Here is a 25,022-nt window from a genome sequence, read left to right as displayed (position 1 = left end):
TCCTGCAGCAGAACCTCTGGTTCCTGCAGCAGAACCCGTTGTTCCTGCAGCAGAACCCTCGGTTCCTGCAGCAGAACCCCCGGTTCCTGCAGCAGAATCCCCGGTTCCTGCAGCAGAACCCGTTGTTCCTGCAGCAGAACCCGTTGTTCCTGCAGCAGAACCATCGGTTCCTGCAGCAGAACCCCCGGTTCCTGCAGCAGAATCCCCGGTTCCTGCAGCAGAACCCGTTGTTCCTGCAGCAGAACCCGTTGCTCCTGCAGCAGAACCCGTTGTTCCTGCAGCAGAACCATCGGTTCCTGCAGCAGAACCCCCGGTTCCTGCAGCAGAATCCCCGGTTCCTGCAGCAGAACCCGTTGTTCCTGCAGCAGAACCCTGTGTTCCTGCAGCAGAACCCTGTGTTCCTGCAGCAGAACCCTGTGTTTCTGCAGCAGAACCTCTGGTTCCTGCAGCAGAATCCCCGGTTCCTGCAGCAGAACCCGTTGTTCCTGCAGCAGAACCCTGTGTTCCTGCAGCAGAACCTTGTGTTCCTGCAGCAGAACCCGGTGTTCCTGCAGCAGAACCCCTGGTTCCTGCAGCAGAACCCCGGTTCCTGCAGCAGAACCTCTCTGACCCGCTCTGTCTCAGGACTGGTGGAAGGTGGAGGTGAACGACCGGCAGGGCTTCGTTCCGGCCGCCTACGTGAAGAAGTTGGACCCGACCCAGTCGTCCTCCAGGGAGAACCTTCTGGACGAACACGGCAGCATCGCGGCCCGTCAGGAGCAGATCGAGAACCAGTAAGAACCGTTTTCCCTCCGCCGTTCTGACACCCTGACCCGGTTCTGATTCTGTCTCCTCTTCCCGACCCGCTCGCTGCTCAGGCTCGGCGCCAAGGAGCCGTGCAGCGTCTCTGTGCGCATGAAGCAGGTGGAAGAGCTGTGAGTAGGAACCGGTACCGACCCGTTCCCCGTGACCCGCTCCTCCCCTCAGAACCCCGTGACTCCTCATCCTTCTATCCCGCTGCCGATAGAAGAACATCCGTGTCGTCCTCATTACCTTTATCCCATCTGGACCAGAACCAGAACCGTCATCTGGGCCCGTTTGGTCGGGTTCTTCTTGTTTCTGGTAGAACATTTTTAAGTTTGCAGCGTCTCCATGCTGGCTGGTTCTGATGGGTAGTGGGCCCAGAGAACCGGACCCGGCCAAAACGGGTTCCACCTGGTGCCGGGTGCTGTTGGGTCGGAGCGGACGACCCGCCGGGCCCGTCTCCAGATTTATGGCCGGTCCGGTTCTGGCCGTGTCCAGAACCAGCTCCGTCCTGCTGGGTCGCCATCGGTCCGTTCATGAAACGCTTATAGACGGGCCACTATGGTACGGACTCCGGACCAGAACCTGGTACCAGCAAAAGCCCGGCCCGGTTCTACCGGGTCTTCCACTGGTTAAACTGGTTCTTTATCAAAGTCCAACCAGATAGTTGCTGTTCTCCATATTTAAAGGTTCTCCAGATGTTAGTACCTGAACAGAACCGGTGTCGGCTCAGAGATCCGTTCTGCCGGGTTCTAAAGGTTCTGTTTTACCGTGGAGAACGTCTGCAGGTCCCTACATGCATGTTCTACATCCATCGCTCCATCATCAGACGTGTCCTTGTGTCCGTCCTCCCGCCGGTACCGGCAGCATGTCTGTGTTGGGTGTGGCGGTTCTGATGCCCCCCCCCCCCCCCCCCCCGGGTCGGCCCGGCTAACGTGTCGGTTCTGATCCGTTCTGAGGTACGGCACGCTGCTGGAGCTGGGAGAGAAGAGGAAGGACATGCTGGAGAAGAGCTGCAAGAAGTTCATGCTGTTCCGCGAGGCCAACGAGTTGCAGCAGTGGATCCACGAGAAGGAGAGCGCCCTCACCAACGAGGAGGTCGGCTCAGACCTGGAGCAGGTGGAGGTTCTGCAGAAGAAGTTTGACGACTTCCAGAAGGTACCGTCTCAGGAACGTCTCCTCAGGAACCTTTAGCTTTAGGGAGTCATCACCACAGACACCATAGACATTATAAACGTAGACGCTTCGCTGGGCGGGCTCTGCCTATGCTGCGATGCGTCAGAGCGTCCGCCATGTTGGATGTGGCAAATCTGCAGTTAGACTCAGACACTTAAACAGTATCAGAGGGAATTTAATCTCTGAATATACTTTATATTCATAATATTTTTATTTTTGTAATATTACAAGTTTATTTTCGTATCCCTTTAGTTTCATTCTCCTGAATTCTCATAAAGAATAAAAATAAATAAAATAATCTAACCTGGCCCAATTACTCCAGGAGTGAAATAATTCTGCAAACTGTGACTATTCTGGAAATGTTCCCCCTTAATTCTAATAATAATATGACGTTTTTCCCATAACATTACCACTATTGTCTTTTTTACTTTATCCTCCTATGACTTTTTCCTCATATTAGTAAAATTGACTTTTGTATTCATAACATACACACACACCCCATATATATACCAACGACGCGTCTACTTATATGATGTCTATGGCGTCAGTACCTGATAGGACCCCTGAGCTGTTTACCAGACTGCCTGACTGTAATGTCTAAACTAGAAGTGCATTCATTTAGCAACAATAAACCTAGTAAGTTAATTCCATATAAAAGTTAAGTTTATTATTTTCTCAAAATTAGCTTTTTTCCTTGATTTGAGCAGCTAAATAAGAGTTTTTTTTACCCCTAAAATAAGATAATTAGATATCCTGCACTTGAAATAAGATGAGGGAGACGAATTACTCTTATTTTAAGTGCAAAGATTTTTTCTATTGGCAAATCAAGGAAAATATATTAATTTCAAGAAAATGTAACTTTTAGTTCACTTTTTGCAGTGAGTAGTGTTGTTACACACTTGGGAAGAATATTTAGCGCTCCTTATAATCCGGTGCACCTTATGTTCTGAAAAATACAGTATTTTAAATATATTTTCAGTATTTTAATATTTAGTATGTTATATTTAATATTTAGTAAGCTGCAGCTTCTCGTTATGTTTAAAGACTTTGGTCTGAAAAGGAGAAACTCTGCAGTCTTTTCATTACCTGTGATGAAGGCGTTCTGCTCCCAGACCAGTTTATTATTAAAGTGAAACAGTTCACTGAACCAGTTCACTGAACCAGCTCACTGAACCAGCTCACTGAACCAGTTCACTGGACCAGCTCAGTGTCCAGTGTTTTTAGCTGAACCCAAACCCAGTTTGTCTTTAGATCCAGGCTGTGCCGCGGTTCTGCTTCCGGGTTCTTGTAGGTTCTGATGGGTTCTGTTCTGTTGACCCGTCCAGGACCTGAAGGCCAACGAATCGCGTCTGAGGGACATCAACAAAGTGGCGTCAGAGCTGGAGTCTGAAGGCCTGATGGCGGAGGAGGCGCCCATGGTCCAGGCCCAGGTGAGTTCTGGTCCGGTCCGGTCCGAGGTCTAAAAGCCTCCCGCTGGCTTCACCTGATGGTCTGTCTCTTTGTGTTTGCAGCAACAGGAGCTGCTCGGTTCTGCTCCTGGAAAGGTCCGTTTCTTTTCTCCACTTCCTCCCTGACTGCGCTGAGCGAACCTTCAAACCGGGTTTTCAAACCGGGCTTTTCTCTGTTTTGCAGGACGAGGCTGACTCCAAGACGGCGTCGCCCTGGAAGGTGAGCGGCGCCTCAGAACTGGACCTCTGCCTCTTTGTGGGCCGCCGGGTTCTGGTTCTGCTTGTTTCACTGCAGCCATGGCAACAGTTTAGCCGTCGGTCCCCAGAGCGGTCCGATTAGCCGCCCGTGGGAGGCCGACCCGGGTCGGTTCTGGGTCGGCCCGGCTGAGCCCAGACTGTTGCCATGGTTCTGCTGACGTGTTCCTCTGACATGGCTGCTGACCGCTGTGGTGTTTCTTTCCTGTCTGGTTCACCTTTGACCTTAGACCGTACGATTGGGTGTCCAAACTACGGCTAACTTTAATACCATCAAGGTAAGACCCGACTGACCCCCCCCCCCCCCCGTGTTCTGCATCAGAACTAACACCGACCCGACCGTCCTCTGTCCTTATATGGTCCTTCCTGTCTGTCGCCCCCCCCGCCCCCCCGCCTGTCAGACCATCTAACATCCCTCAGGTCCATCCTGTTCTCCTCATAAAGTATTCACACCCTTCATTCACACCTAAACTGGGTTTTCTGATTAAAGCAACGCTGAGCTTCTCAGTCCCGCCTGGATTAGAACCCTGTAGAACCCTGTAGAACCTCTGGCTGCAGGTCTACCAGCTTTGAGCGTCTACATCAGGGGTGTCAAACATACGGCCCGACGAACAATTTAGTCCGGCCCTGTGGCTAAATGCATTATCATTATATTAAAAAAATATATATTTTTTTTTTTTTTCCCCCCAGTGTCCTGTCTGGCAATGTGGCAATAAGAATTGTTGTCTTAATGCCAAAAAGAGCTCATCAGATTTGACTTTTACAAGTGGAGCAGTACTGCTTTTGCCATAGTGCTCCGCTTGATTTATGAATGTGAATAGTTTTATTATGATTCATGCGGGGAATATCTCAAATGATATGGACACTACAATGGGAAAGTAGGAGAGGAAAGGAAGAACAATAAGATAAAAGGAAGAGAATGATAAAAACAATTATTGGAAAAAAACATGTACTTCGTTTAATTGAAAATATGCAGTTCCTATATTGTCCACGAGGGGCGCTGTGTTTAAATCGGCAGATTAAGCTTCAGGTGTGGAAAAATTTAAATAATTTCTTAATTTTTATCTGTTTGATGTATTTTGTCATGCAGGACAGTGTTTTTAAGTTCCAAAAAATGTGAATAAATGTTTTTCAACATTGTATAATCACTGTGATCGGTTCTTATGCATAATGCACCAGTTATTTTTTAACTGAGTAAAACTATTGTTGAAATTGCACACACTTTTCTTAAAAACGCTGAGGTTATTCATAATATATTGTGTAAAAGTGAAATTAACTTAATATAAAAATCAACAACAAGTCCACATTTATTAGTTCTATTTAATCTTGCAATGAGTTTACTTGTGTGGCCCTCTTGAGATCAGATTAAGCTGAATGCGGCCCCTAAACCAAAATGAGTTTGACACCCCTGGTTTACATCAACATTTCTCCAGTTCTTCTTCATAGAACGTCTCAAACTCAGTCAGATTAGACGGAGAACATCAGGTTCAGGGTCTGGACTTTGACTAGGCCATCCTCACCCTCACATATGTCCAGGTGGACGTCCATGTCCTGGTAGGTCTGCAGGAGAACTTCCTCCCTGACCCGTCTGCTGGCCTCCATGCTGCTGGTTGTTCTCTTTAGAACCTGTGAGGAACCAGAACCAGAACCAGCAGCTGCAGTCAGACGGGCCTGAACTCACTCCTGGTTTCTAAAACCTTCCACTTCCTGTTTCTGTCACATGAACGGTTTGTGGTCAGAACCAGAGGAGCCTGGCGAGGCTGTAGGGGCGTGAATACTTTAGCCGACCCAGTAGAACCCGTCAGAACCGGCTGGCAGCAGGATGTCTAACTGATGAATGTTCTGGTCCAGGAGCTGAACAACCGCTGGCGTTCGCTGCAGCAGCTCGCCGAGGACCGCAGCAACATGCTGGGCAGCGCCCACGAGGTGCAGCGCTTCCACAGGTAAGCCCCACCTGCCCCGAACCGGCCAATCGGAGCCGAGCAGAACCGACCGAGGCCTCGTTTCCCCTCAGGGACGCCGACGAAACCAAAGAGTGGATCGAGGAGAAGAACCAGGCGCTGAACACGGACAACTACGGCCACGACCTGGCCAGCGTTCAGGCGCTGCAGCGCAAACACGAAGGCTTCGAGAGGGACCTGGCGGCGCTGGGCGATAAGGTCCGACCCTCGGCCCGACCGGCACCAGAACCATTCACCTCTACAGGTGAACTCACGGAGGCTTGCTCTCTGCACGCAGGTGAAGTCCCTGGGAGAGACGGCCGAGCGTCTGATCCAGTCTCACCCGGAGGCCGTGGACGACATCCAGGAGAAATGCACCGAGCTGAACACGGCCTGGAGCCGCCTGGTGGGCCGGGCCGACCAGCGCAAGGAGCGACTGGGCAGCTCACATGACCTGCAGCGCTTCCTGTCCGACTTCAGGTCTGGTTCTGTCCTCAGGAGGTTCTGTCCTCAGGAGGTTCTGTTCTCAGGAGGTTCTGTTCTCAGGAGGTTCTGTTCTCAGGAGGTTCTGTTCTAAGGAGGTTCTGTTCTCAGGAGGTTCTGTTCTCAGGAGGTTCTGTTCTCAGTGGTTCTGTTCTCAGGAGGTTCTGTTCTCAGTGGTTCTGTTCTCAGTGGTTCTGATGTCAGTGGTTCTGTTCTCAGGAGGTTCTGTTCTCAGGAGGTTCTGTTCTCAGGAGGTTCTATTCTCAGGAGGTTCTGTTCTCAGTGGTTCTGTTCTCAGGTGGTTCTGTTCTCAGTCCACATGGGTTCTGGAGCCTTTCTCTGGGAGATGAGTTATTAATAGTAATAAATAATAATAATAATAATAATAATAATAATAATAATAATAATAATAATAATAATAATGATAATTATTATTATTTATTATCATTATTATTATTTATTATTATTTATTATCATTATTAGTGTTATTTATTATTTATTTACTATTATAATGTTATTATTATTAATAATAATAATATTATTATTGTTATTATTATGTATTATTAATATTCTTATTTTTATTTAATTATTAACATAATAATTATTATTATTAACATTATCTCTTTAGTATTATTATTATTAGTAGTAGTATTATTGTTGTTAATAATAATAATAATAATAATAAAATTATTATTATTATTATTATTATTATTATTATTATTATTATTATTATTATTGATGATAATAATAATAATAATAATAATAATAATAATAATAATAAAATTATTATTATTGATGATAATAATAATAATATTATTATTATTATTATTATTATTATTATTATTATTATTAGCGTCTCTTATCTGTGAAACTGAGAAATAGGAGCTAAAGTCAGGAGACAACCTGTGAAGGTCCGGACCCGGCAGAACCCGGGTCTGGTGCGGTTCTAATGCGGTTCTGACTCGGTTCTGACTCTTGCCGTCCTCACAGGGATCTGATGTCCTGGATCAACGGTATCCGGGGTCTGGTGTCGTCTGAGGAGCTGGCGAAGGACGTGACTGGCGCCGAGGCGCTGCTGGAGCGCCACCAGGTGAGCGGTTCCGCTCCGGTCTGCGGGTAAACGGGTCGGCGGGTCGCCCGGTTCTGACTGTCGGTCTCTTAGGAGCACCGGACGGAGATCGACGCGCGGGCCGGAACCTTCCAGGCCTTCGAGCAGTTCGGCCAGCAGCTGCTGAGCCGCGGCCACTACGCCGGCGCCGAGATCCAGCAGAAGCTGGAGGCTCTGGACCGGGAGCGGGCCGACCTGGAGAAGGCCTGGGTTCAGCGCCGCATGATGCTGGACCAGTGCCTGGAGCTGCAGGTGAGCGCCGCCGTCACGGCCGGTACCGCCGGGCCCGTCAGAACCGCGCTGACCCGCCGGGCCTCCTCAGCTGTTCAGCAGGGACTGCGAGCAGGCGGAGAACTGGATGGCGGCGCGGGAAGCCTTCCTGGCCAGCGACGATAAGGGCGACTCTCTGGACAGCGTGGAGGCGCTCATCAAGAAGCACGAGGACTTCGACAAGGCCATCAACGTGCAGGTCAGTGCCGCCGCCCGGTTCTGGTGCCGGTTCTGGTGCCGGTCCAGGAGCTGAACCCGTTCTCCGCCCGCTGCAGGAGGAGAAGATCGCCGCGCTGCAGTCCTTCGCCGACCAGCTGATCGGCGCCGACCACTACGCCAAACCCGAGATCTTCAACCGCCGCAACGAGGTTCTGGACAGGTGAGGCGCCGCTCCGTTACCGGACCTCAGCCGTTACCGGACCTCAGCCCCGTGACGGGTTCTGTTCTGTGAGGAGAAACAGAACCGGCAGGTACCGGCCCGGTCCAGGTGTCGCTTCAGACACTCAGACGGTTCTGCTGGTGAGCTTTGACCGGGTTCCACTGGGCTGGCTTTTCAAAATAAAAGTCTAATAGGGTAGATTATAGCCAGCTGGGTCCAGAACCAGTGGATCCAAACCCGGTTCTGCTGTCAGCCTTTCAAAATAAAGCTCAGCTGTACTTTTCAAAATAAAATGATTTTACGTGGTTCGGCCCAAAAGGAAGGCTCTTGGTTCTGTAGAACCCAGAACCGTGTAAAAAGACCCGATGGCGTCTAACGGTACCTGCAGGCGGCGCTGCTGCAGAGCGGGTCTGCTGAGCATGTGCCGCTGACGGTTCTGGTCCGGTACCTGCGGCGGTGGGTGATCGGGTCGGTGATCGGGTCGGTTCGGGTCGGTGTGTTGCAGGTGGCGCCGGCTGAAGGCCCAGATGATCGAGAAGCGGTCCAAACTGGGCGAGTCGCAGACGCTGCAGCAGTTCAGCCGAGACGTGGACGAGATCGAGGCGTGGATCAGCGAGAAGCTGCAGACCGCCACCGACGAGTCCTACAAGGACCCCACCAACATCCAGGTAGGTTCTGGAGTTCTGCCCGGTCCGGCCCGCCTCAGTTCTGCTCCGACCCGGTCTGAACCTCTCTCTCGCTCTTCTATCCTCTCTAGCTGTCCAAGCTGCTGGTAAGTTCTGGTCGTGTCTGACTAACGGGTCGTCCCTGTGTCCCTGTTTGGCTTCTAGAACCCGTGTAGAACCGAGCCTGTCCTCATCCGCTGACTAGTTGTTCCCCGCTCGTGTTTTATGTTGCAGGTTCTGGTTCTGTTCGCTGAACAGCCTCGTTTTAATCCCTAGCTGCAGAGTCATGGCTAAAGTTGCTTCTGAGGTTCTGGACTTTATCCAGAACAGTCCTGACCCGGATCAGCCGTTCTCCAGGTGTTCTGAAGGTTGTTTTCTTTGGACCTTCAGCAGCTTTGTCACTCAGGTTCTGCCCGGTCCAGAGAAAAGTTCTGGAACCGTTTAAAGTTTGTCCCAAAGTTCTGGCGGTCCAAACAAACCCAAACTTCCTGTCGGGTTTAAGGTCCGGCTGAACCGGGCCTAGAGCTGCACCATGTACTGGACCACGGTCAGCAGTCATGACGAGCCCGTAATGGGTCGGCTCGGTTCTGATATGGTGCAGCTCTAAGCGGGACGTGGGTCCAGTTGGATCGGAACCAGAAGCAGCTGGAAGTGACTCTCTGTGTGTTGCGGCTCGGTTCTGCTGCAGATGTGTCGTCTGTTCTGTGTGCGTAAATGTCTGTCGGTACCGGCGCCCCGTCCCGCTCCGTGTTCCGTGCTGCGGTTCTGATCCGGTGTGTCTGTGCCGCCAGAGCAAGCATCAGAAGCATCAGGCGTTCGAGGCGGAGCTGCACGCCAACGCCGACCGCATCAAAGGCGTCATCGACACGGGCAACGCGCTGATCCAGAGAGGAGCGTGCGCCGGCAGCGAGGACGCCGTCAAGGTGAGCCGGTTCTGGACCCGACCCGGCATCAGTTCTGCCCGCACCGGACTCCCTGTAGAAAAATAACTCTTTGTAAAAAGTTTAATTCTAGCGCAACATGGATTATATTAACGATTAGAGTCCTTCACTCTGTAGCAGCGTCCTCACTGAAGAGGAAAGCTGAGGTCTGGTGCGTTCACTGATGGGGGGGAAAATCAGATTTTAGAGTTTCCAGCGGACCGCTAATCGTCAGAGAATAAAGTAGAGCTGGACGATAGAGGGAAAAATTGTGTTGATAAATATAAATCATATTGATCGATAATTATGAACAAATTCAAAACATTTATTTTAAGTGCAGCACTGACCATTTTATGCTGTTGCTTAGCAACCAATTAGATAAAGAACAAACACTGAATTCAAACTCAAACCTTTATTCAACAAACTTTTTACCAAAACTACAAGTTTTTAAATAAGAAAAAAGAACTTGTGCTCTCTGAACTCTCTGGTGGGCGGAGCTTAGTTCCTGGGTCTGCGTTGTGATTGGCTGGGAGGATTTAATGATGTAATATTAACCTACATGATTGAGTGTTAAAGGAAGGAAAACTGTTATTCTATTGAACGTTTATTAGGAACCCGTAAACTAAAGCTGCCTTTTGGGTTTAGCTCCAAAACGATACGAGTAAAATGGGAACAAAATGGCGGCTCTCGCCTCCATATTGGATCAGAACCGTTTGATAATCAGCGGCTCATCAGCTGAAAGTCTAAAGGTGAAACGTTTCAATCTGGAACCAAACGGATCTTTAGAGCCGGTGGAAGATTGTTCAGAGATGTTTGAGAGTTGCAAACAGAACCAGGGTTCCAGATTGGGTCCAGCTGGTTGCTGCTTGGTTCTGGTTCTAACGGTTCTGGCCGTGTTCTGCAGGCCCGGCTCAACGCTCTGGATGAGCAGTGGCGCTTCCTGGTCAACAAGTCTGCAGAGAAGAGCCAGAAGCTGAAGGAAGCCAACAAGCAGCAGAACTTCAACACCGGCATCAAGGACTTTGACTTCTGGCTGTCTGAGGTGAGCCCGTTCGACCCGATCAGAACCCATCAGAACCTCCCGGTACCGTGGCTAACGGTGGCGCTGCTCCGCAGGTCGAAGCCCTTCTGGCCTCCGAGGACTACGGCAAAGATCTGGCTTCAGTCAACAACCTGCTGAAGAAGCACCAGCTGCTGGAGGCCGACATCTCCGCTCACGAGGTCCGCAGAACCAGAACCAGAACCGCCCGCTCCCCCCGGCCGGGCCTCCTCTCTGAGCCGTGTGCTTGTTCTCCCCCAGGACCGGCTGAAGGACCTGAACGGCCAGGCCGACAGCCTGATGGCGAGCAACGCCTTCGACACGTCGCAGGTGAAGGACAAGCGCGACGCCGTCAACGGCCGCTTCGCCAAGATCAAAAACATGGCCGCCGGGCGCCGCGCCAGACTCAACGAGTCGCACCGCCTGCACCAGTTCTTCAGGGACCTGGACGACGAGGAGTCCTGGATCAAGTAAGACCTTCTCCTGCCGCTGCAGCTGACCTTAGCTGACCTTCGGCTGACCTCTGACCTCGGTCCTCAGGGAGAAGAAGCTGCTGGTCGGATCCGAGGACTACGGCCGAGACCTGACCGGCGTCCAGAACCTCAGGAAGAAGCACAAGAGGCTGGAAGCCGAGCTGGGAGCGCACGAGCCCGCCATCCAGGTAGGCCACCGGATCAGAACCCGTGTGGTTCTCTGACCCGCGGTTCTCTGACCCGTGATTCTCTGACCTGTAGTTCTCTGACCCGTGATTCTCTGACCTGTAGTTCTCTGACCTGTAGTTCTCTGACTCGTGGTTCTCTGACTCATAGTTCTCTGACTTGTGGTTCTGACCCGTGGTTCTGACTTGTAGTTCTCTGACCCGTGGTTCTAAGACCCGTGGTTCTCTGACCCGTAGTTCTCTGACCCGTGATTCTCTGACCTGTAGTTCTCTGACCTGTAGTTCTCTGACTCGTGGTTCTCTGACTCGTAGTTCTCTGACTCGTGGTTCTGACCCGTGGTTCTGACTTGTAGTTCTCTGACCCGTGGTTCTATGACCCGTAGTTCTCTGACCTATAGTTCTTTGACCTGCGGTTCTCTGACTCGCGGTTCTCTGACTCGCGGTTCTCTGACCCGTGGTTCTGACCCGCGGTTCTCTGACTGACCCGTGATTCTCTGACCCGTGGTTCTGACTCGTGGTTCTCTGACTCGTAGTTCTCTGACCCGTGGTCCTCTGACTCGTGGTTCTCTGACTCGTGATTCTCTGACCCGTGGTTCTTTGACCCGTGGTTCTCTGACCCGTGGTTCTCTGACCCGTGGTTCTCTGACCCGTGGTACTCTGACTCGTAGTTCTCTGACTCGTGATTCTAAGACCCGTGATTCTCTGACTCGTGTTTCTCTGACTCGTGTTTCTCTGACTGACCCGTGGTTCTGACCCGTGGTTCTGTGGTTCTGCGGTTCTCCCTCAGTCTGTGCTGGACACCGGCAGGAAGCTGTCAGACGATAACACCATTGGTCAGGAGGAGATCCAGCAGAGGCTGGCTCAGTTCGTCGACCACTGGAAGGAACTGAAGGACCTCTCTGGAGCCAGGTCAGACGACCCGCCGACCCGGACCCCGCGGCCGAGGCCCGGCTCGGTTCTGAAGAACTTTGTGGTTTCAGGGGGAAGAGGCTGGAGGAGTCTCTGGAGTACCAGCAGTTTGTGGCCAACGTGGAGGAGGAGGAGGCCTGGATCAACGAGAAGCTCAACCTGGTGGGCAGCGAGGACTACGGAGACACGCTGGCCGCCGTGCAGGTGACTTCCTGTCCTGGTGACCAGAACCGGGCCGGGTGACCAGAACCGGGCCGGGTCGTGTTCCACAGCTAAACTTCTCTCTCCTCAGGGTCTGCTGAAGAAGCACGAGGCGTTTGAGACGGACTTCACGGTCCACCGGGACCGAGTCAACGACGTCTGCTCCAACGGAGAGGAGCTCATCAAGAAGGTCCGCTCACCAGAACCAGAACCAGAACCGGGCCGTTCGGGGCGGAGGACCTAACTCTGCTTTGTCTCCGTCAGAACAACCATCACGTGGACAACATCAGCGCCAAGATGGCGGCTCTGCGGGGGAAGGTGACGGAGCTGGAGCGGGCGGCGGCCCAGAGGAAGGCCAAGCTGGACGAGAACTCTGCGTTCCTGCAGTTCAACTGGAAGGCCGACGTGGTGGAGTCCTGGATCGGTGCGTAGCAGAACCACAGGAGAACCACAGGAGAACCGCAGGAACCGGCCCTCTGATGTGATTGGCTGGAAGGGCAGAGTGGGCGGGGTTACGCTTCTGCAGCTTCCTGGTGAAGAGTGAAAGGTTCCTGCAGGAGGAACCTCAGACCTGAGATCTGCTGCCGGGTCTCAGGTCTGGTTCCTGGAGCCTCTGTGGAACCGGTCCAGGAACGTTCTCTAAACGTTCTCTAAACGTTCTCTAAAGGTTCTCTAAACGTTCTCCGTGTGTCTTCAGGGGAGAAGGAGAACAGCCTGAAGACCGACGACTACGGCAGAGACCTCTCCTCGGTGCAGACCCTGCTCACCAAACAGGTTGGTTCTCCTCCAGGTTCTCCTCCTCCAGGTTCTCCTCCAGGTTCTCCTCTCTCTCTGACTCCTCCTCCCTCTGCAGGAGACCTTTGACGCTGGTCTGCAGGCCTTCCAGCAGGAGGGCATCACCAACATCACGGCGCTGAAGGACCAGCTCCTCGCTGCCAAACACGTTCAGTCCAAAGCCATCGAGGCTCGGCACGCCGCGCTCATCAAGCGCTGGAACCAGCTGCTGTCCAACTCCGCCGCTCGCAAGAAGAAGCTCCTGGAAGCTCAGGAGCACTTCAGGAAGGTCCGCCCTCCGAGTCCAGAAGGTTCCCCAGCAGCCCGGAGGAGGTCCGGTCCGTCTGACCCGCTGGTTCTGTCCTCCGCAGGTGGAGGACCTCTTCCTGACCTTCGCCAAGAAGGCCTCGGCCTTCAACAGCTGGTTTGAGAACGCGGAGGAGGACCTGACGGACCCGGTGCGGTGCAACTCCCTGGAGGAGATCCGTGCGCTGCGGGAGGCCCACGAGGCGTTCCGCTCCTCGCTGAGTTCTGCTCAGACCGACTTCAACCAGCTGGCCGAGCTGGACCAGCAGATCAAGAGCTACCAGGTGGTGTCCAACCCCTACACCTGGTTCACCATGGAGGCTCTGGAGGAGACCTGGAGGAACCTGCAGAAGATCATCAAGGTGCGGGCGCAGAACCAGCCGGCGGTCCGTGTCAGGGGGAACCGGACCTGCGTCGTCGTGACGGTTCTGGTTCTGTGTGCAGGAGAGAGAGCTGGAGCTGCAGAAAGAGCAGAGGAGGCAGGAGGAGAACGACAAGCTGCGCCAGGAGTTCGCTCAGCACGCCAACGCCTTCCACCAGTGGCTGCAGGAGACCAGGTGGGGGGGGGGTGGTTCTGGTCCAGTTAGGGTTTGGATCCAGGTTCTGCTGCCGCTGACCTGAGAGTAGCTGTTGTAGAGCAGAGCTCTCTGCTTCATCAGAACCCGCCCGGTCCAAACGGACCTCACTGGAGTACCGGTGGGTTCCTGCTCATGTTCCACGCCCGTCTGCTGCTGGACCTCCGGTTCTGAGTTTGGGAACCAGTGTTGATGGTCCAGAGGTGGTTCTGCAGAACTCAGGGAGCTTTATGGACCGGGTCGCTGGAGCCTGATTGGTTTAGATTAAATCTGACGTCGACTCCTTTCAGAGTGTTGCTGTTCTTCCTGCTGCCACCAGGGGGCGCCGGGTCGTCAGGGTGTTCGGGTCAGAAAGCAGCTAAGTGGCTATGCTAGCTGCTAAGTCTGCTGCGATGCGTCAGAGCGTCCGCCATGTTGGATGGGGCAAATCTGCAGTTAGATTCAGACACTCAAACAGCATCAGAGGGAGTTTAATCTAGGAATATACTTTATATTTGGAATATTTTTATTTTTGTAATATTACGAGTTTATTTTCGTTTCCCTTTAGCTTCATTCTCCTGACTTTATTCTCGTAAAGAATAAAAATAATTATAAGGATCTAACCTGGCTCTATTACTCCAGGACTGAAATAGTTCTGCAAACTGTGATTATTCTGGAAATGTCCCCCTTTAATTCTCATAATATGACGTTTTTCCCATAATATTACCACTTTTGTCTTTTTTTTACTTTATTTTTACTTTTTCCTCATATTAGTAATTTTATCTCTTTAATTCTCCCCCAAAACGTCTGTTGCTAATCTGTGACTCTACCAGAACTTAAAAGGTTCACAGAAATAATGAAGACCACAACGTTTAGATTAGATGATGATTTATTTCTTTTTTAACTTTTCCTGGTTAAATAAAGGAATAATAATTTAAAAAAAATTCAGTGATTTAAGTCAAAGGGAAACTTGAACCCAGATTTCTTCAGAGCCGTGGTTCTGGTTCCGGCTCATAAAAACCCAAAAGCTGCTGATCCAGTCAGAAACAGAATAAAACCCAAATAAACAGGAAATAAACCAGATTTTAACTGATGTTTTCTACATTGTCAGCAATGATCAGAGTAACGGGTCAGAACCACCTGCTGCGGTTCTGACCCGGTTCTGTTGTCATGTTGCTAACTGTCCTGTGTCTCTCCTCCTGCTGACCCGGCTGCTGCTGCCAGGACGTATCTTCTGGACGGGTCAGTATCTCTATGATGATGATGATGATGATGATGATGATGATGACTCCTCCGCTCCTTCATCTTCTCCTCTTCCTCCTCCTCCTCCTCTTCCTCCCTGCTAGCATAGCGTACCGCCGGGTTGTCTGTGTCTATCAGTACCAAGTTGCTGATGATCTTTCTGGAAGGTTGAGCTCTTTCAGCCCGGTTCTGGTTCTGGGTTCCTCACCGTGTTCTGACCCACTTGGTTCTGGGCCTGAGTTCTGCTGACTAACCCACTCAGCCTGCTTCCTCAGACAGAACCAGCACATTCTTTCACCCACCATCCCTTAAGGTTCTGGTCCGGTTCTTCATGAAACTGGCCCGGATCTGCGGTTCTCCACCCTGCAGAACCCTGGACCCAGGAGAACCGGGCCAGATTCACGAAGGACCGGGCCGCCGCTCTAAATGTTCTGAGCAGAACCTGCCGTCATGTTGCGGCCTGCTAACAGCGCTCTGCGGTTCTGTAGTTCTGTAACCCGGCATGGACCCAGTAGGTGTTTGGAGTGGAGGAACCGGAGGGGTTCTGGTGCCGGTTCTGACCGCTTCTCTCTCTGGTACCAGGTCCTGCATGGTGGAAGAATCTGGAACCTTGGAGTCACAGCTGGAGGCCACAAAGGTAAGACCAGCGACCCGGTTCTGATCCGAAGGCTCACATATAAACACCGTCACTGAGATATTAGCATCAAACATCCGGCACCATTCCGGGTCGCATTGGACCTCCTGACAGAACCAGCAGAGTCCATTGAAACGGGTTGGGTTCCAGAACCGGTTCTGTTGGAACGACCAACTGAGTCCGTCATCCGTCCTTATTCCAGAACCTCTGGTGCAGAACCAGCGCTGGTACCGTGCTGGACAGTCGGACCGGGTCAGAACACGGAGTCACGTCTCCATTAAGCTGGAACAACGAAGCCAGTTTAACATCAACTGGACCTGGAAGGTTCTGAAGGTTCTGAAAGAAGCTCTGGTCCAGATGGACCGGACCGTTTGGACACCATGACTAGGAGGAGTCACTGTTCTGGGACCGGTCCGACTGTCCAGCTTCAGAACCGGTTCTGGACCAGAAAAAGTTCTGGGATCTCCTTCCCAAAGGTCCGGTTCTGCCAGGAGATCCGATGCGACCCGGAATGACGCTAGCGGCTCAGATGTGGGCCGGTGCTAATAAACCCCTAGAAGTGTCAGAACCGGGCCTGACTGTGGGTGTGTCTGCAGCGTAAGCACCAGGAGATCCGGGCCATGCGCAGCCAGCTGAAGAAGATCGAGGATCTCGGCGCCGCCATGGAGGAGGCGCTGATTCTGGACAACAAGTACACGGAGCACAGCACCGTGGGCCTGGCCCAGCAGTGGGACCAACTGGACCAGCTGGGCATGAGGATGCAGCACAACCTGGAGCAGCAGATCCAGGCCCGGTAAGAACCGCTAACCGCCGCTAACAGCTGCTAACAGCTAACAGCTAACCGCTAACAGCCGCTAACCGCTAACCCGACTTCACTTCCTGTTCCAGAAACACGACCGGAGTCACCGAGGAGGCGCTGAAGGAGTTCAGCATGATGTTCAAGTAAGCCGCCGGCACCAGAACCGGTTGTCTGTGCCGCCGGGCCGAGCTAACCGGTTCCGTCTGACCCACCAGGCACTTCGACAAGGAGAAGTCGGGTCGTCTGAACCACCAGGAGTTCAAGTCGTGTCTTCGCTCGCTGGGCTACGACCTGCCCATGGTGGAGGAGGGCGAGCCCGACCCCGAGTTCGAGGCTATCCTCGACACCGTCGACCCCAACAGGTGAGCGGGGCGGTTCTGGGCGCCGCGGCCCGGTGGGTCCGGGCCCGCCGCCTGACCCAGGAGGTTCTGGTTCTGGTTGCAGGGACGGGAACGTGTCGCTGCAGGAGTACATGGCCTTCATGATCAGCCGCGAGACGGAGAACGTCAAGTCCAGCGAGGAGATCGAGAGCGCCTTCCGGGCGCTGAGCGCCGAGAACAAGCCCTACGTCACCAAGGAGGAGCTCTACCAGGTGGGTCCGGTTCTGTCCGGTTCTGACCGGTTCTGACCCGTTCCGCCTCTCACGGTTCTGTTCCTGCTTCCAGAACCTGACCAAGGAGCAGGCCGACTACTGCCTGTCGCACATGAAGCCGTTCCTGGACAGCAAAGGCCGCGAGCTGCCGTCCGCCTTCGACTTCGTGGAGTTCACCCGCTCGCTCTTCGTCAACTGACCCCGCCCCCTTTCCCCAGGGACCAATCAGGACGCGTTACCTGAGCACACCTGGCTGATGCATGTTTGCCCCTGAATGCTCACCGCTGTCGTATTTATCTGCTTTAGCTGCTTTTAACCGCTTCAATAAACGCTACTGGTTACCATGGAAACGGGTCGCCTTTATTTCACTCTGCCACCTGATTGGCTATCTGCTCCAGCCGCAGGCTCTCCTCCGCCCTCTGCTCCGTCAGGTCCGAGCTCAGCAGCCACACCCCCACGGTACCGTCGGACCGGCCCGCCGCCAGCAGCCGCGGGTCGGCGCCGTTGAAGGCCAGGCAGGTGGCGGTCCGGTCCGCGGCGCCGTCCCGGATGGTGGCGGCGGGCCGGAGGGACTTCCGGGCCAGGTCAAAGATCTGGACCTCACCTGCAGAACAGAGCCGGGTCAGGAAGGGTTCTGGTTCCGTTCTAAGCTGCCGGGTCGGGTTACCTTGTCCGGTGGCGGCTGCGAACACCAGCGGCCTGCTGGGGGACCATTGGGCCTGGAAGACGTACGAGTCCGACACCCGGACCGCCAGCAGCGGGTCGGCCTGCAGCAGCGAGCCCAACCGGACCTCACCGTCGGTTCCGGCGCTGATGAACAGGTTCCTGCGGAGACGGGTCGGGTCATAGCACTGAGCTATATTATACACTGGAGTGCTGATTTTCCAGAAAAACTGAAGTCACTGGCCGCCATCTTGCTACTCCCTACTCTCACAGAATCCCACAGGATTTGGTTGCAACAACAAGCAGTTTTCTGGCTGTGTGAAAACGTTTCACAGGTAATTCTACAGTCAGTGGATGTACTAACACTATCAACTACTAGGAAATTAGGTGCTGAAATATTTTACATGTTATTCATATTAAAGATATATATGTGTATACACATGTATATTTATATATTTATAAATTATATATATATATATATATATATATATATATATATATATATATATATATATATATATATATATATATATATATATATATATATATATATAATTTAAATGAATAAAATGCTAAATAGTTCAGCACATGACTTTCTCAGTACTTGATAGTTTTAGAACATAAAGTATACGGCATTTGACATTTTAAAAGTCTTAAGCCCCCCTGAACATGAGAAAATCCTCGTTATTCGATGCTGTAGCGCACATATTCCCTAGTTACTGGGGGGAAATAGGGAGTACCAATATGGCGGCTGGTGGCTTCACAGCGACTCGTTCTAACAGCAGCTATTAGCACTCCAGTGTATTATAGAGATCAGTGGTTCATAGAGGGTCAGAACAGCTGCAGTCTGAGGCGGCGGGAGTCGGTACCTGTGGAACGGCGAGCAGTGCAGGGAGTGGACCGGGCCGCCAGCGGGCCTGAAGCAGAACCGGGCCGGGGCCCGCGGCGCCACGCTGCGGCCCTCAGGGGCCACGGCGGCCGGCGGGCCGCAGGAGAAGGAGCAGCGCAGCAGCAGACCGCCTTCTGATCCCACCAGGAAGGTGTCCGCGTCCCACGGAGACAGAGCCAGAGCGCTGACCCCCACCCTGCTGCTGCCCCGGCTCTGTGGGCAGAACCAGAACCGGGCTCAGAGAGGGGAGAGCAGCGGGATTCACCACCGGCTCAGAGTTCAGGAGCCGAAACATTTTAGTTTTAGCTGCTCAGCAATAAACTAAACACTAAATAGTCCGTGGGCCAGAATCTGTAGAACTGTCAGACGGAAACTTTCTTCCACCGGGATCAGTTGCTACACATAGCAGTGATCTCAAAACACCAATGTTCCCACATTTTCACTTGAACATTAATAAGTTATAGCCGATAAAAAATCTAAACTCTGGCGCTCCGGTCCAAGAGGTCACGTGATTCGATTTTTGCTGCTCAGCCAATCAGATCGCTGTATTGTCAGCTGAGCGAGTTTATCACGTCATCATGGCTGCGCCCGTAAGATGTTTGTTTGCATCTGTTTCCAGACGAAGAACGCCCAATAATAGCATTTTCTGGTGCCAGCTGGTAGTGATCTTGATGGCAATGAAAAAGAAATAGTCCAGACTTTTGCCCATTTTACTGTGATATCATCAAGACCTGCTTCGCTAGGATAGCACAGGTGACACAGGTAGCACAGGTGACAGGTGTCTTTGTGCTAAACGACTTTTCCACGGCAGAATTTGGATCCCCTGCGCCGGGAGCGTGCTTTAAATAAATACAACTTTTAACTTCCATCTTTGTGAAGTCTAAATATTTTTAAACATCACATTCTAATGAAATGAAATAGATTTTTTTTAAACTCTTAATACATTGTTCTATTTTTAAGAGACATATCTCGTTTTCTTAATATGGTTAATATCTCTATATGGTTCTTGGTTGAATTAAAATCTTATTAAATCACATGACCTCTTGGACCGGAGCGCCACAGTTTAGATTTTTTATCGCCTTTAACTTATTAATGTGCAAGTGAAAACGTGAGAACATTGGTGTTTTGAGATCACTGCTATGTGTAGCAACTGTTCCAGGTGGAAGAAAGTTTCCGTCTGACAGTTCTATAGATTCTGGCCCACGGACTATAAATAATTTAATCACATTTATGTGGAAAAGCAACCTGTAGATAAATGAAACATTAAAAAGACTTTCAGGTTTGCCCAGCAAACCATATCCTGAATATTTGCTTTTGGTAAAAAGTTTGTCGTCTTATTTCCTATTAACTTGAATCAAAAAGCAAAAATATGGCTGATAAATATTAATAAATGTTGTTTATTCAATTTTCCCTTTTTAGAATATTTTACTCTTCTCAGTGAAACAGATTCAGGCCGTTCCCAGAACCAGAGGGCCGCGCTTTGGACTCCTCTGGGTCAGAACCTCTGATGGAACCATCAGCAGCTGGAACCCAGAATCCAGCAGAACTTTGGGTTAAGAGCAACACGTTTATGATAAAAAACAGAACCAGAGGGAAACCGGCCCAAAATGAAAGCGATCCTGGAGGACCGGTGATCTGGGTCACAGGAAGGACCTGGACCGGGACTTTTGAGCGGTACCAGACCGGGTCCACTCAGAACAAAGATGTTAAAACCGGTAACAGAACCAAGCTGCCGTTAACGCTGGAGGCAAATTAACGGCCGAGTTCAAAACGTTGAGGTTCTACTGGGATTTAAAGCTTGATAAACGGATCTCTGGTCCGGTCCGGTCCGGTGGTACCGACACCGGCTTTTATGAGCCAGGCCTTCTGAGGTCACTGCCTCCAGCTGGTTCAGAACCCGGCGTCGATCAGAACCACTTCAGACCCGTTTCAGGTTCTTTCTCTGACTGCAGCTTCTAGACCTTCCATCTCTGAACCTGGTTCTGTTCAGGCAGGCTTTTAACGCCTAGAACCGCAGCAGAACCTCTGGTTCTGTCCGCCTTGATTTAACCCGTTTTTCTGCTGCATCTGTTTTAATCTCTGAATGTTGGTTTTATGAAACATTTATTATCAAATGAATGATTAAAATAAAACATTTGAGTCTTTTTATCAAGGCAGCAGGATTCTGTTCAGGTTCTGTTCAGGTTCTGTCTGACTGACGCTGCACAGTTCAGGTCCACTTTGGTTCTGGACTCACCTTCAGGCTGCTGCTGTGGGGAAGCTGCTGCCGTACGAAGGCGTACGCAGCGTTCAGAACCAGCCGGCCCTGGTCTGGGTCCACCAGCCACAGCAGAACCTCTCCTCCAGAACTAGAACTCAGAACCCCAAAGTCTCCTTTCTTCTGCAGGGGAACCCAGACCACCTGAGGACACCAGGAACAGAACCGGGCCCGGACCCAGGCCACATTATTCCTCACATTAACAGAGTTGGTTCTGGATTTGGACCAGCAACCTCCTCACCTGATACACGGGTTCTCTGTGGCTGTCTGCCGACATGCCGGTTTGGGCCAGAACCGGATCCTGAGTCCGGCTGGTGTCCCAGACCACCACCTCTCCGTTGTACAGACCTCCTGCAGAACCACAAACACGGTCCGGTTAGTTCTGGTCCGGCCCGGCGGCCGCCTGGTATCGGTCGGGCGGTTCTGTGGACCTGCGATCAGAGCGGGCCGCTCCGGGTGACAGCACACAGACGTGACGGCTGCCGGAACCTCCAGAACCAGGTCCGCCTGTTTGGGCCTCAGCCTGCGGCGGTCCAGGTTCCACAAACACACGCAGGACTTCTGGTGGGTCCAGTCGCCGTCGTCGGTTCTGTTCAGGGACACATGGAGACAAACGGGTCAGAGTGGTTCTGAGCTCCGGTTTCACTCGCTTTTAACGCTTAAAATGGAAAAACTGAGAAAACAGGGTTCAGCTGTTGGTCCAGTTGGATCTCTGCAGAACCAGAACTTTCTGCTCCTCCCTAAAGTTTTCACCCCCTCAGCTTTTCCACATTTATTCTCATTTTAAAACCAAACTTCAAACTTTAATGAAACACAACCCATTAAATTACATTAAAGTTTGTTTTTCAATTAGATAAAAAAGCGAAAAGAAATCCAGCGGTGTGAAAACTTTAGTGCAGTTCTGAATCAGTTCTGGAGAACCGAGCTAAAACAGCCGGGTCCGTTTAACCGGTTCTGTCATTGAACTCGGGACCGGAGGCTGAAGCAGCGTTCTACACGCGCTCATCTAGAACTTTTAGCCTCAGAACGGGGAACCATGGGGAGATTCGGGTCGGCGCCACGTACCGACCGTAGGCGCAGACGATAACAGAACCCGTGCAGCTCCAGGACACGGCGCTCACATGGAGACCCGATTCTTCAGCGCCGGGATGCTGGAGGCTGTGGAGGAGAGACACCTGCAGAGCGAAGAAGATCTATGAGGAACCACGACTCTGATAAAGCTATAAAAATATTAATTTAATTTAATTTAACTGACCACCAGAAGTTTAAGGATTTATTATAACTTATAGTTTCCCTGCAGTCATTATTACATGTTTATCTCTTCTGGAGTTAAAATGCGCCTCGTTTCTATCTCTCTTAGATTATGGTGACTTTTTCTAAGAATGCTGCTTCTTCCTGTCTTTAAATGTTCAGCGTGCTTCATGAAGGTCCATCACAGACTGTAGAACCATCACTGGGACCTGAACCTCTCCACCAGGAGGCAGCAGCACTTCCTGGATCTCTGCTGCGGTTCTACCTGACTTACTGAGAACAGCGTGGTTCTGATGCCTGCCATCCAACCAGCAGCTGGTTCTCACCGTTCCTTTACCGCACAGCTTTAGCCTCACTGCTCCTTCTGAGAGCAATGTTTTACAAAGACATGGAAGTTCACTGAGTTTTTATCCTTAAATACTTTTAAGTTAAAAATGAAATAATTTGAGACAGCCTCAGTTATCTGTAATTGTTTTACTTGATATGTTTTATGTACCTGTCATTTAATCTAATCTATCTCTGTTCAATATTTAACTTTGCTGCCTCTTGGCCTGGACTCCTTTGAAAAAGAGGGTTTTAATCTCAGTGGGATTTTTTCCTGGTTAAATAAAGGTTAAATAACAAAAAAAAAAACACTTTAATCTATCAATTTAAGTGAATTTCTCCATTGTGAGATCAATAAAGCCTATCTTATCATATCTTATCTTAAGGCCAGGTTCTGGTCCTAAGGCGGGAATCACCATAGCAACCAGTGACACGGTCTGAATCAATAAAGTTTTGTTTGTTCTTGTCAACTTAGACTTAGACAACTTTATTCTGTATGCAGAGTGCGTACAGAACGAAATTTTCGTGGTCTGAGTTAATAAAGTTTTATTTGTTCTTACATGTTAAAGATGCTCTGAATCAATAAAGTTTTATTTGTTCTTACTTGTTAACGGTGCTCTGAATCAATAAAGTTTTAATTGTTCTTACATGTTAACGCTGCTCTGAGTCAATAAAGTTTTATTTGTTCTTACATGTTAACGCTGCTCTGAATCAATAAAGTTTTATTTGTTCTTACATGTTAACACTGATCTGAATCAATAAAGTTTTATTTGTTCTTACATGTTAACACTGATCTGAATCAATAAAGTTTTATTTGTTCTTACATGTTAACGCTGCTCTGAATCAATAAAGTTTTATTTGTTCTTACATGTTGACGCTGCTCTGAATCAATAAAGTTTTATTTGTTCTTACATGTTAACGCTGCTCTGAATCAATAAAGTTTTATTTGTTCTTACATGTTAACACTGATCTGAATCAATAAAGTTTTATTTGTTCTTACATGTTAACGCTGCATTGAGTCAATAAAGTTTTATTTGTTCTTACATGTTAACGCTGTTCTGAATCAATAAAGTTTTATCTGTTTTTACATGTTAAAGATGCTCTGAGTCAATAAAGTTTTAATTTGTTCTTACATGTTAACGCTGTTCTGAATCAATAATGTTTAATTTGTTCTTACATGTTAACGCTGTTCTGAGTCAATAGAGTTTTAATTGTTCTTACATGTTAACGCTGCTCTGAATCAATAAAGTTTTATTTGTTCTTACATGTTAACACTGATCTGAATCAATAAAGTTTTAATTGTTCTTACATGTTAACGCTGCTCTGAATCAATAAAGTTTTATTTGTTCTTACATGTTAAAGATGCTCTGAGTCAATAAAGTTTTAATTGTTCTTACATGTTAAAGATGCTCTGAGTCAATAAAGTTTTATTTGTTCTTACATGTTAACACTGATCTGAATCAATAAAGTTTTAATTGTTCTTACATGTTAACGCTGCTCTGAATCAATAAAGTTTTATTTGTTCTTACATGTTAACACTGATCTGAATCAATAAAGTTTTAATTGTTCTTACATGTTAACGCTGCTCTGAATCAATAAAGTTTTATTTGTTCTTACATGTTAAAGATGCTCTGAATCAATAAAGTTTTATTTGTTCTTACATGTTAAACATGCTCTGAATCAATAAAGTTTTATTTGTTCTTACATGTTAAAGATGCTCTGAGTCAATAAAGTTTTAATTGTTCCTACATGTTAACGCTGCTCTGAATCAATAAAGTTTTATTTGTTCTTACATGGTCGCTTCCTTCCTCCCAGTTCGCCTGGTAACCATCGAAAGCGTGGCTCCGGGAGTTCTTCTCCAGCTCCTTGGTGACCGGGTCCTCCACCCGCTTCAGGAAGTCCACCAGTCCGGGTGGGTCGGGACCACCGAGGCCTCCCTCCTGGAGGTTCTGCTCCTGTGGTTCCGTCTGGGTGGAACTGGAGGCTGTGAACCGGGTCTGGACTCCGGCATGGTCGCTGAGCACCGCCGGGGTCTGACAGCCTCTCTGGAACAAAGACCCGGTCCATAAGAGACGAACAGAACCAGGACAGAACCAGAACCGCTGGTTTTCCAACCGAGCCCGAACCCTTACCGAATGCTGCGCCCCCTGCTGGGCCTTCCTCCACACTGACGCCACCGTCACCGGGTCCAGAGCTTCATCCGCGAACATCTTCAATGTTCTGAGGAGGAAATGTTCCCGCATTCAATTAGAACCAACCTAGAACCGCCTGGGACGGGTCTGCGCTGCCGCGGCGGCCATTTTTAACGAAGCTAGCGTCGCCATGGTGAAGTCTTCTTCTTCTTCTTCTTTTTGTTTTATGGCGGTTGGCAAACAACTTTCAGGTGCATTACCGCCACCTATGGTGACGTCTCTTCTTCTTCATGAGTTTATTGGTGGTTGGCAAACATCTTTTTGGTGCGCATTGCCGCCACCTACCGGTCAGAATGGCACTATATATTACT

At 50.1% G+C, this 25,022-nt stretch overlaps 2 protein-coding genes across 7 annotated transcripts in view; one reads left to right on the top strand and one right to left on the bottom strand.

The window, feature by feature from the left end:
• sptan1 (spectrin alpha, non-erythrocytic 1) overlaps positions 1–17,485 on the top strand; it is a 36,501-nt gene extending 19,016 nt beyond the window's left edge. The window contains exons 21-56 of one of the 5 annotated variants that reach the window (XM_036139945.1): positions 625–773; positions 858–914; positions 1,743–1,941; positions 3,285–3,389; positions 3,471–3,503; positions 3,592–3,627; positions 3,893–3,940; positions 5,514–5,605; positions 5,677–5,821; positions 5,901–6,082; positions 7,076–7,175; positions 7,248–7,445; positions 7,516–7,662; positions 7,739–7,842; positions 8,348–8,510; positions 8,600–8,614; positions 9,299–9,430; positions 10,332–10,469; positions 10,544–10,648; positions 10,728–10,936; positions 11,007–11,127; positions 11,912–12,033; positions 12,105–12,237; positions 12,326–12,424; positions 12,499–12,658; positions 12,932–13,008; positions 13,088–13,297; positions 13,380–13,676; positions 13,759–13,871; positions 15,093–15,110; positions 15,693–15,747; positions 16,341–16,537; positions 16,633–16,686; positions 16,759–16,905; positions 16,988–17,135; positions 17,209–17,485. In XM_036139945.1, coding sequence (XP_035995838.1) covers positions 625–773; positions 858–914; positions 1,743–1,941; positions 3,285–3,389; positions 3,471–3,503; positions 3,592–3,627; positions 3,893–3,940; positions 5,514–5,605; positions 5,677–5,821; positions 5,901–6,082; positions 7,076–7,175; positions 7,248–7,445; positions 7,516–7,662; positions 7,739–7,842; positions 8,348–8,510; positions 8,600–8,614; positions 9,299–9,430; positions 10,332–10,469; positions 10,544–10,648; positions 10,728–10,936; positions 11,007–11,127; positions 11,912–12,033; positions 12,105–12,237; positions 12,326–12,424; positions 12,499–12,658; positions 12,932–13,008; positions 13,088–13,297; positions 13,380–13,676; positions 13,759–13,871; positions 15,093–15,110; positions 15,693–15,747; positions 16,341–16,537; positions 16,633–16,686; positions 16,759–16,905; positions 16,988–17,135; positions 17,209–17,334 — 4,434 coding nt within the window. In that variant the 3' untranslated portion in view covers positions 17,335–17,485. The remainder of the gene's footprint in view (positions 1–624; positions 774–857; positions 915–1,742; positions 1,942–3,284; positions 3,390–3,470; positions 3,504–3,591; positions 3,628–3,892; positions 3,941–5,513; positions 5,606–5,676; positions 5,822–5,900; positions 6,083–7,075; positions 7,176–7,247; positions 7,446–7,515; positions 7,663–7,738; positions 7,843–8,347; positions 8,511–8,599; positions 8,615–9,298; positions 9,431–10,331; positions 10,470–10,543; positions 10,649–10,727; positions 10,937–11,006; positions 11,128–11,911; positions 12,034–12,104; positions 12,238–12,325; positions 12,425–12,498; positions 12,659–12,931; positions 13,009–13,087; positions 13,298–13,379; positions 13,677–13,758; positions 13,872–15,092; positions 15,111–15,692; positions 15,748–16,340; positions 16,538–16,632; positions 16,687–16,758; positions 16,906–16,987; positions 17,136–17,208) is intronic. The other 4 variants (XM_036139948.1, XM_036139947.1, XM_036139946.1 and 1 more) reach the window with 4 other exon arrangements.
• On the bottom strand, positions 17,474–24,849 carry dync2i2 (dynein 2 intermediate chain 2). Of its 2 annotated transcripts, none has more exons than XM_036139950.1 (9): positions 24,652–24,849; positions 24,313–24,564; positions 22,010–22,119; positions 21,376–21,533; positions 21,186–21,295; positions 20,924–21,088; positions 18,627–18,900; positions 17,803–17,985; positions 17,474–17,739 (listed from the first exon to the last, which is right to left on the bottom strand). In XM_036139950.1, the coding sequence occupies exons 1-9, from the start codon at positions 24,760–24,762 to the stop codon at positions 17,501–17,503; spliced, it is 1,602 nt and encodes a 533-aa protein (XP_035995843.1). In that variant the 5' UTR covers positions 24,763–24,849; the 3' UTR covers positions 17,474–17,500. The 2 variants fall into 2 exon arrangements, with proteins under 2 accessions (XP_035995843.1, XP_012717399.2); XM_012861945.3 differs by having other exon boundaries at positions 17,803–17,960; positions 18,668–18,900.
• Between the last annotated feature and the right edge of the window lie 173 nt (positions 24,850–25,022).

Source organism: Fundulus heteroclitus, chromosome 8 (assembly GCF_011125445.2).
Source record: "Fundulus heteroclitus isolate FHET01 chromosome 8, MU-UCD_Fhet_4.1, whole genome shotgun sequence".
In the NCBI taxonomy this organism is placed as follows: domain Eukaryota; kingdom Metazoa; phylum Chordata; class Actinopteri; order Cyprinodontiformes; family Fundulidae; genus Fundulus; species Fundulus heteroclitus.
Note: the sequence above shows the minus strand (reverse complement) of the source record. Positions and strands in the feature narration are given on the sequence as shown.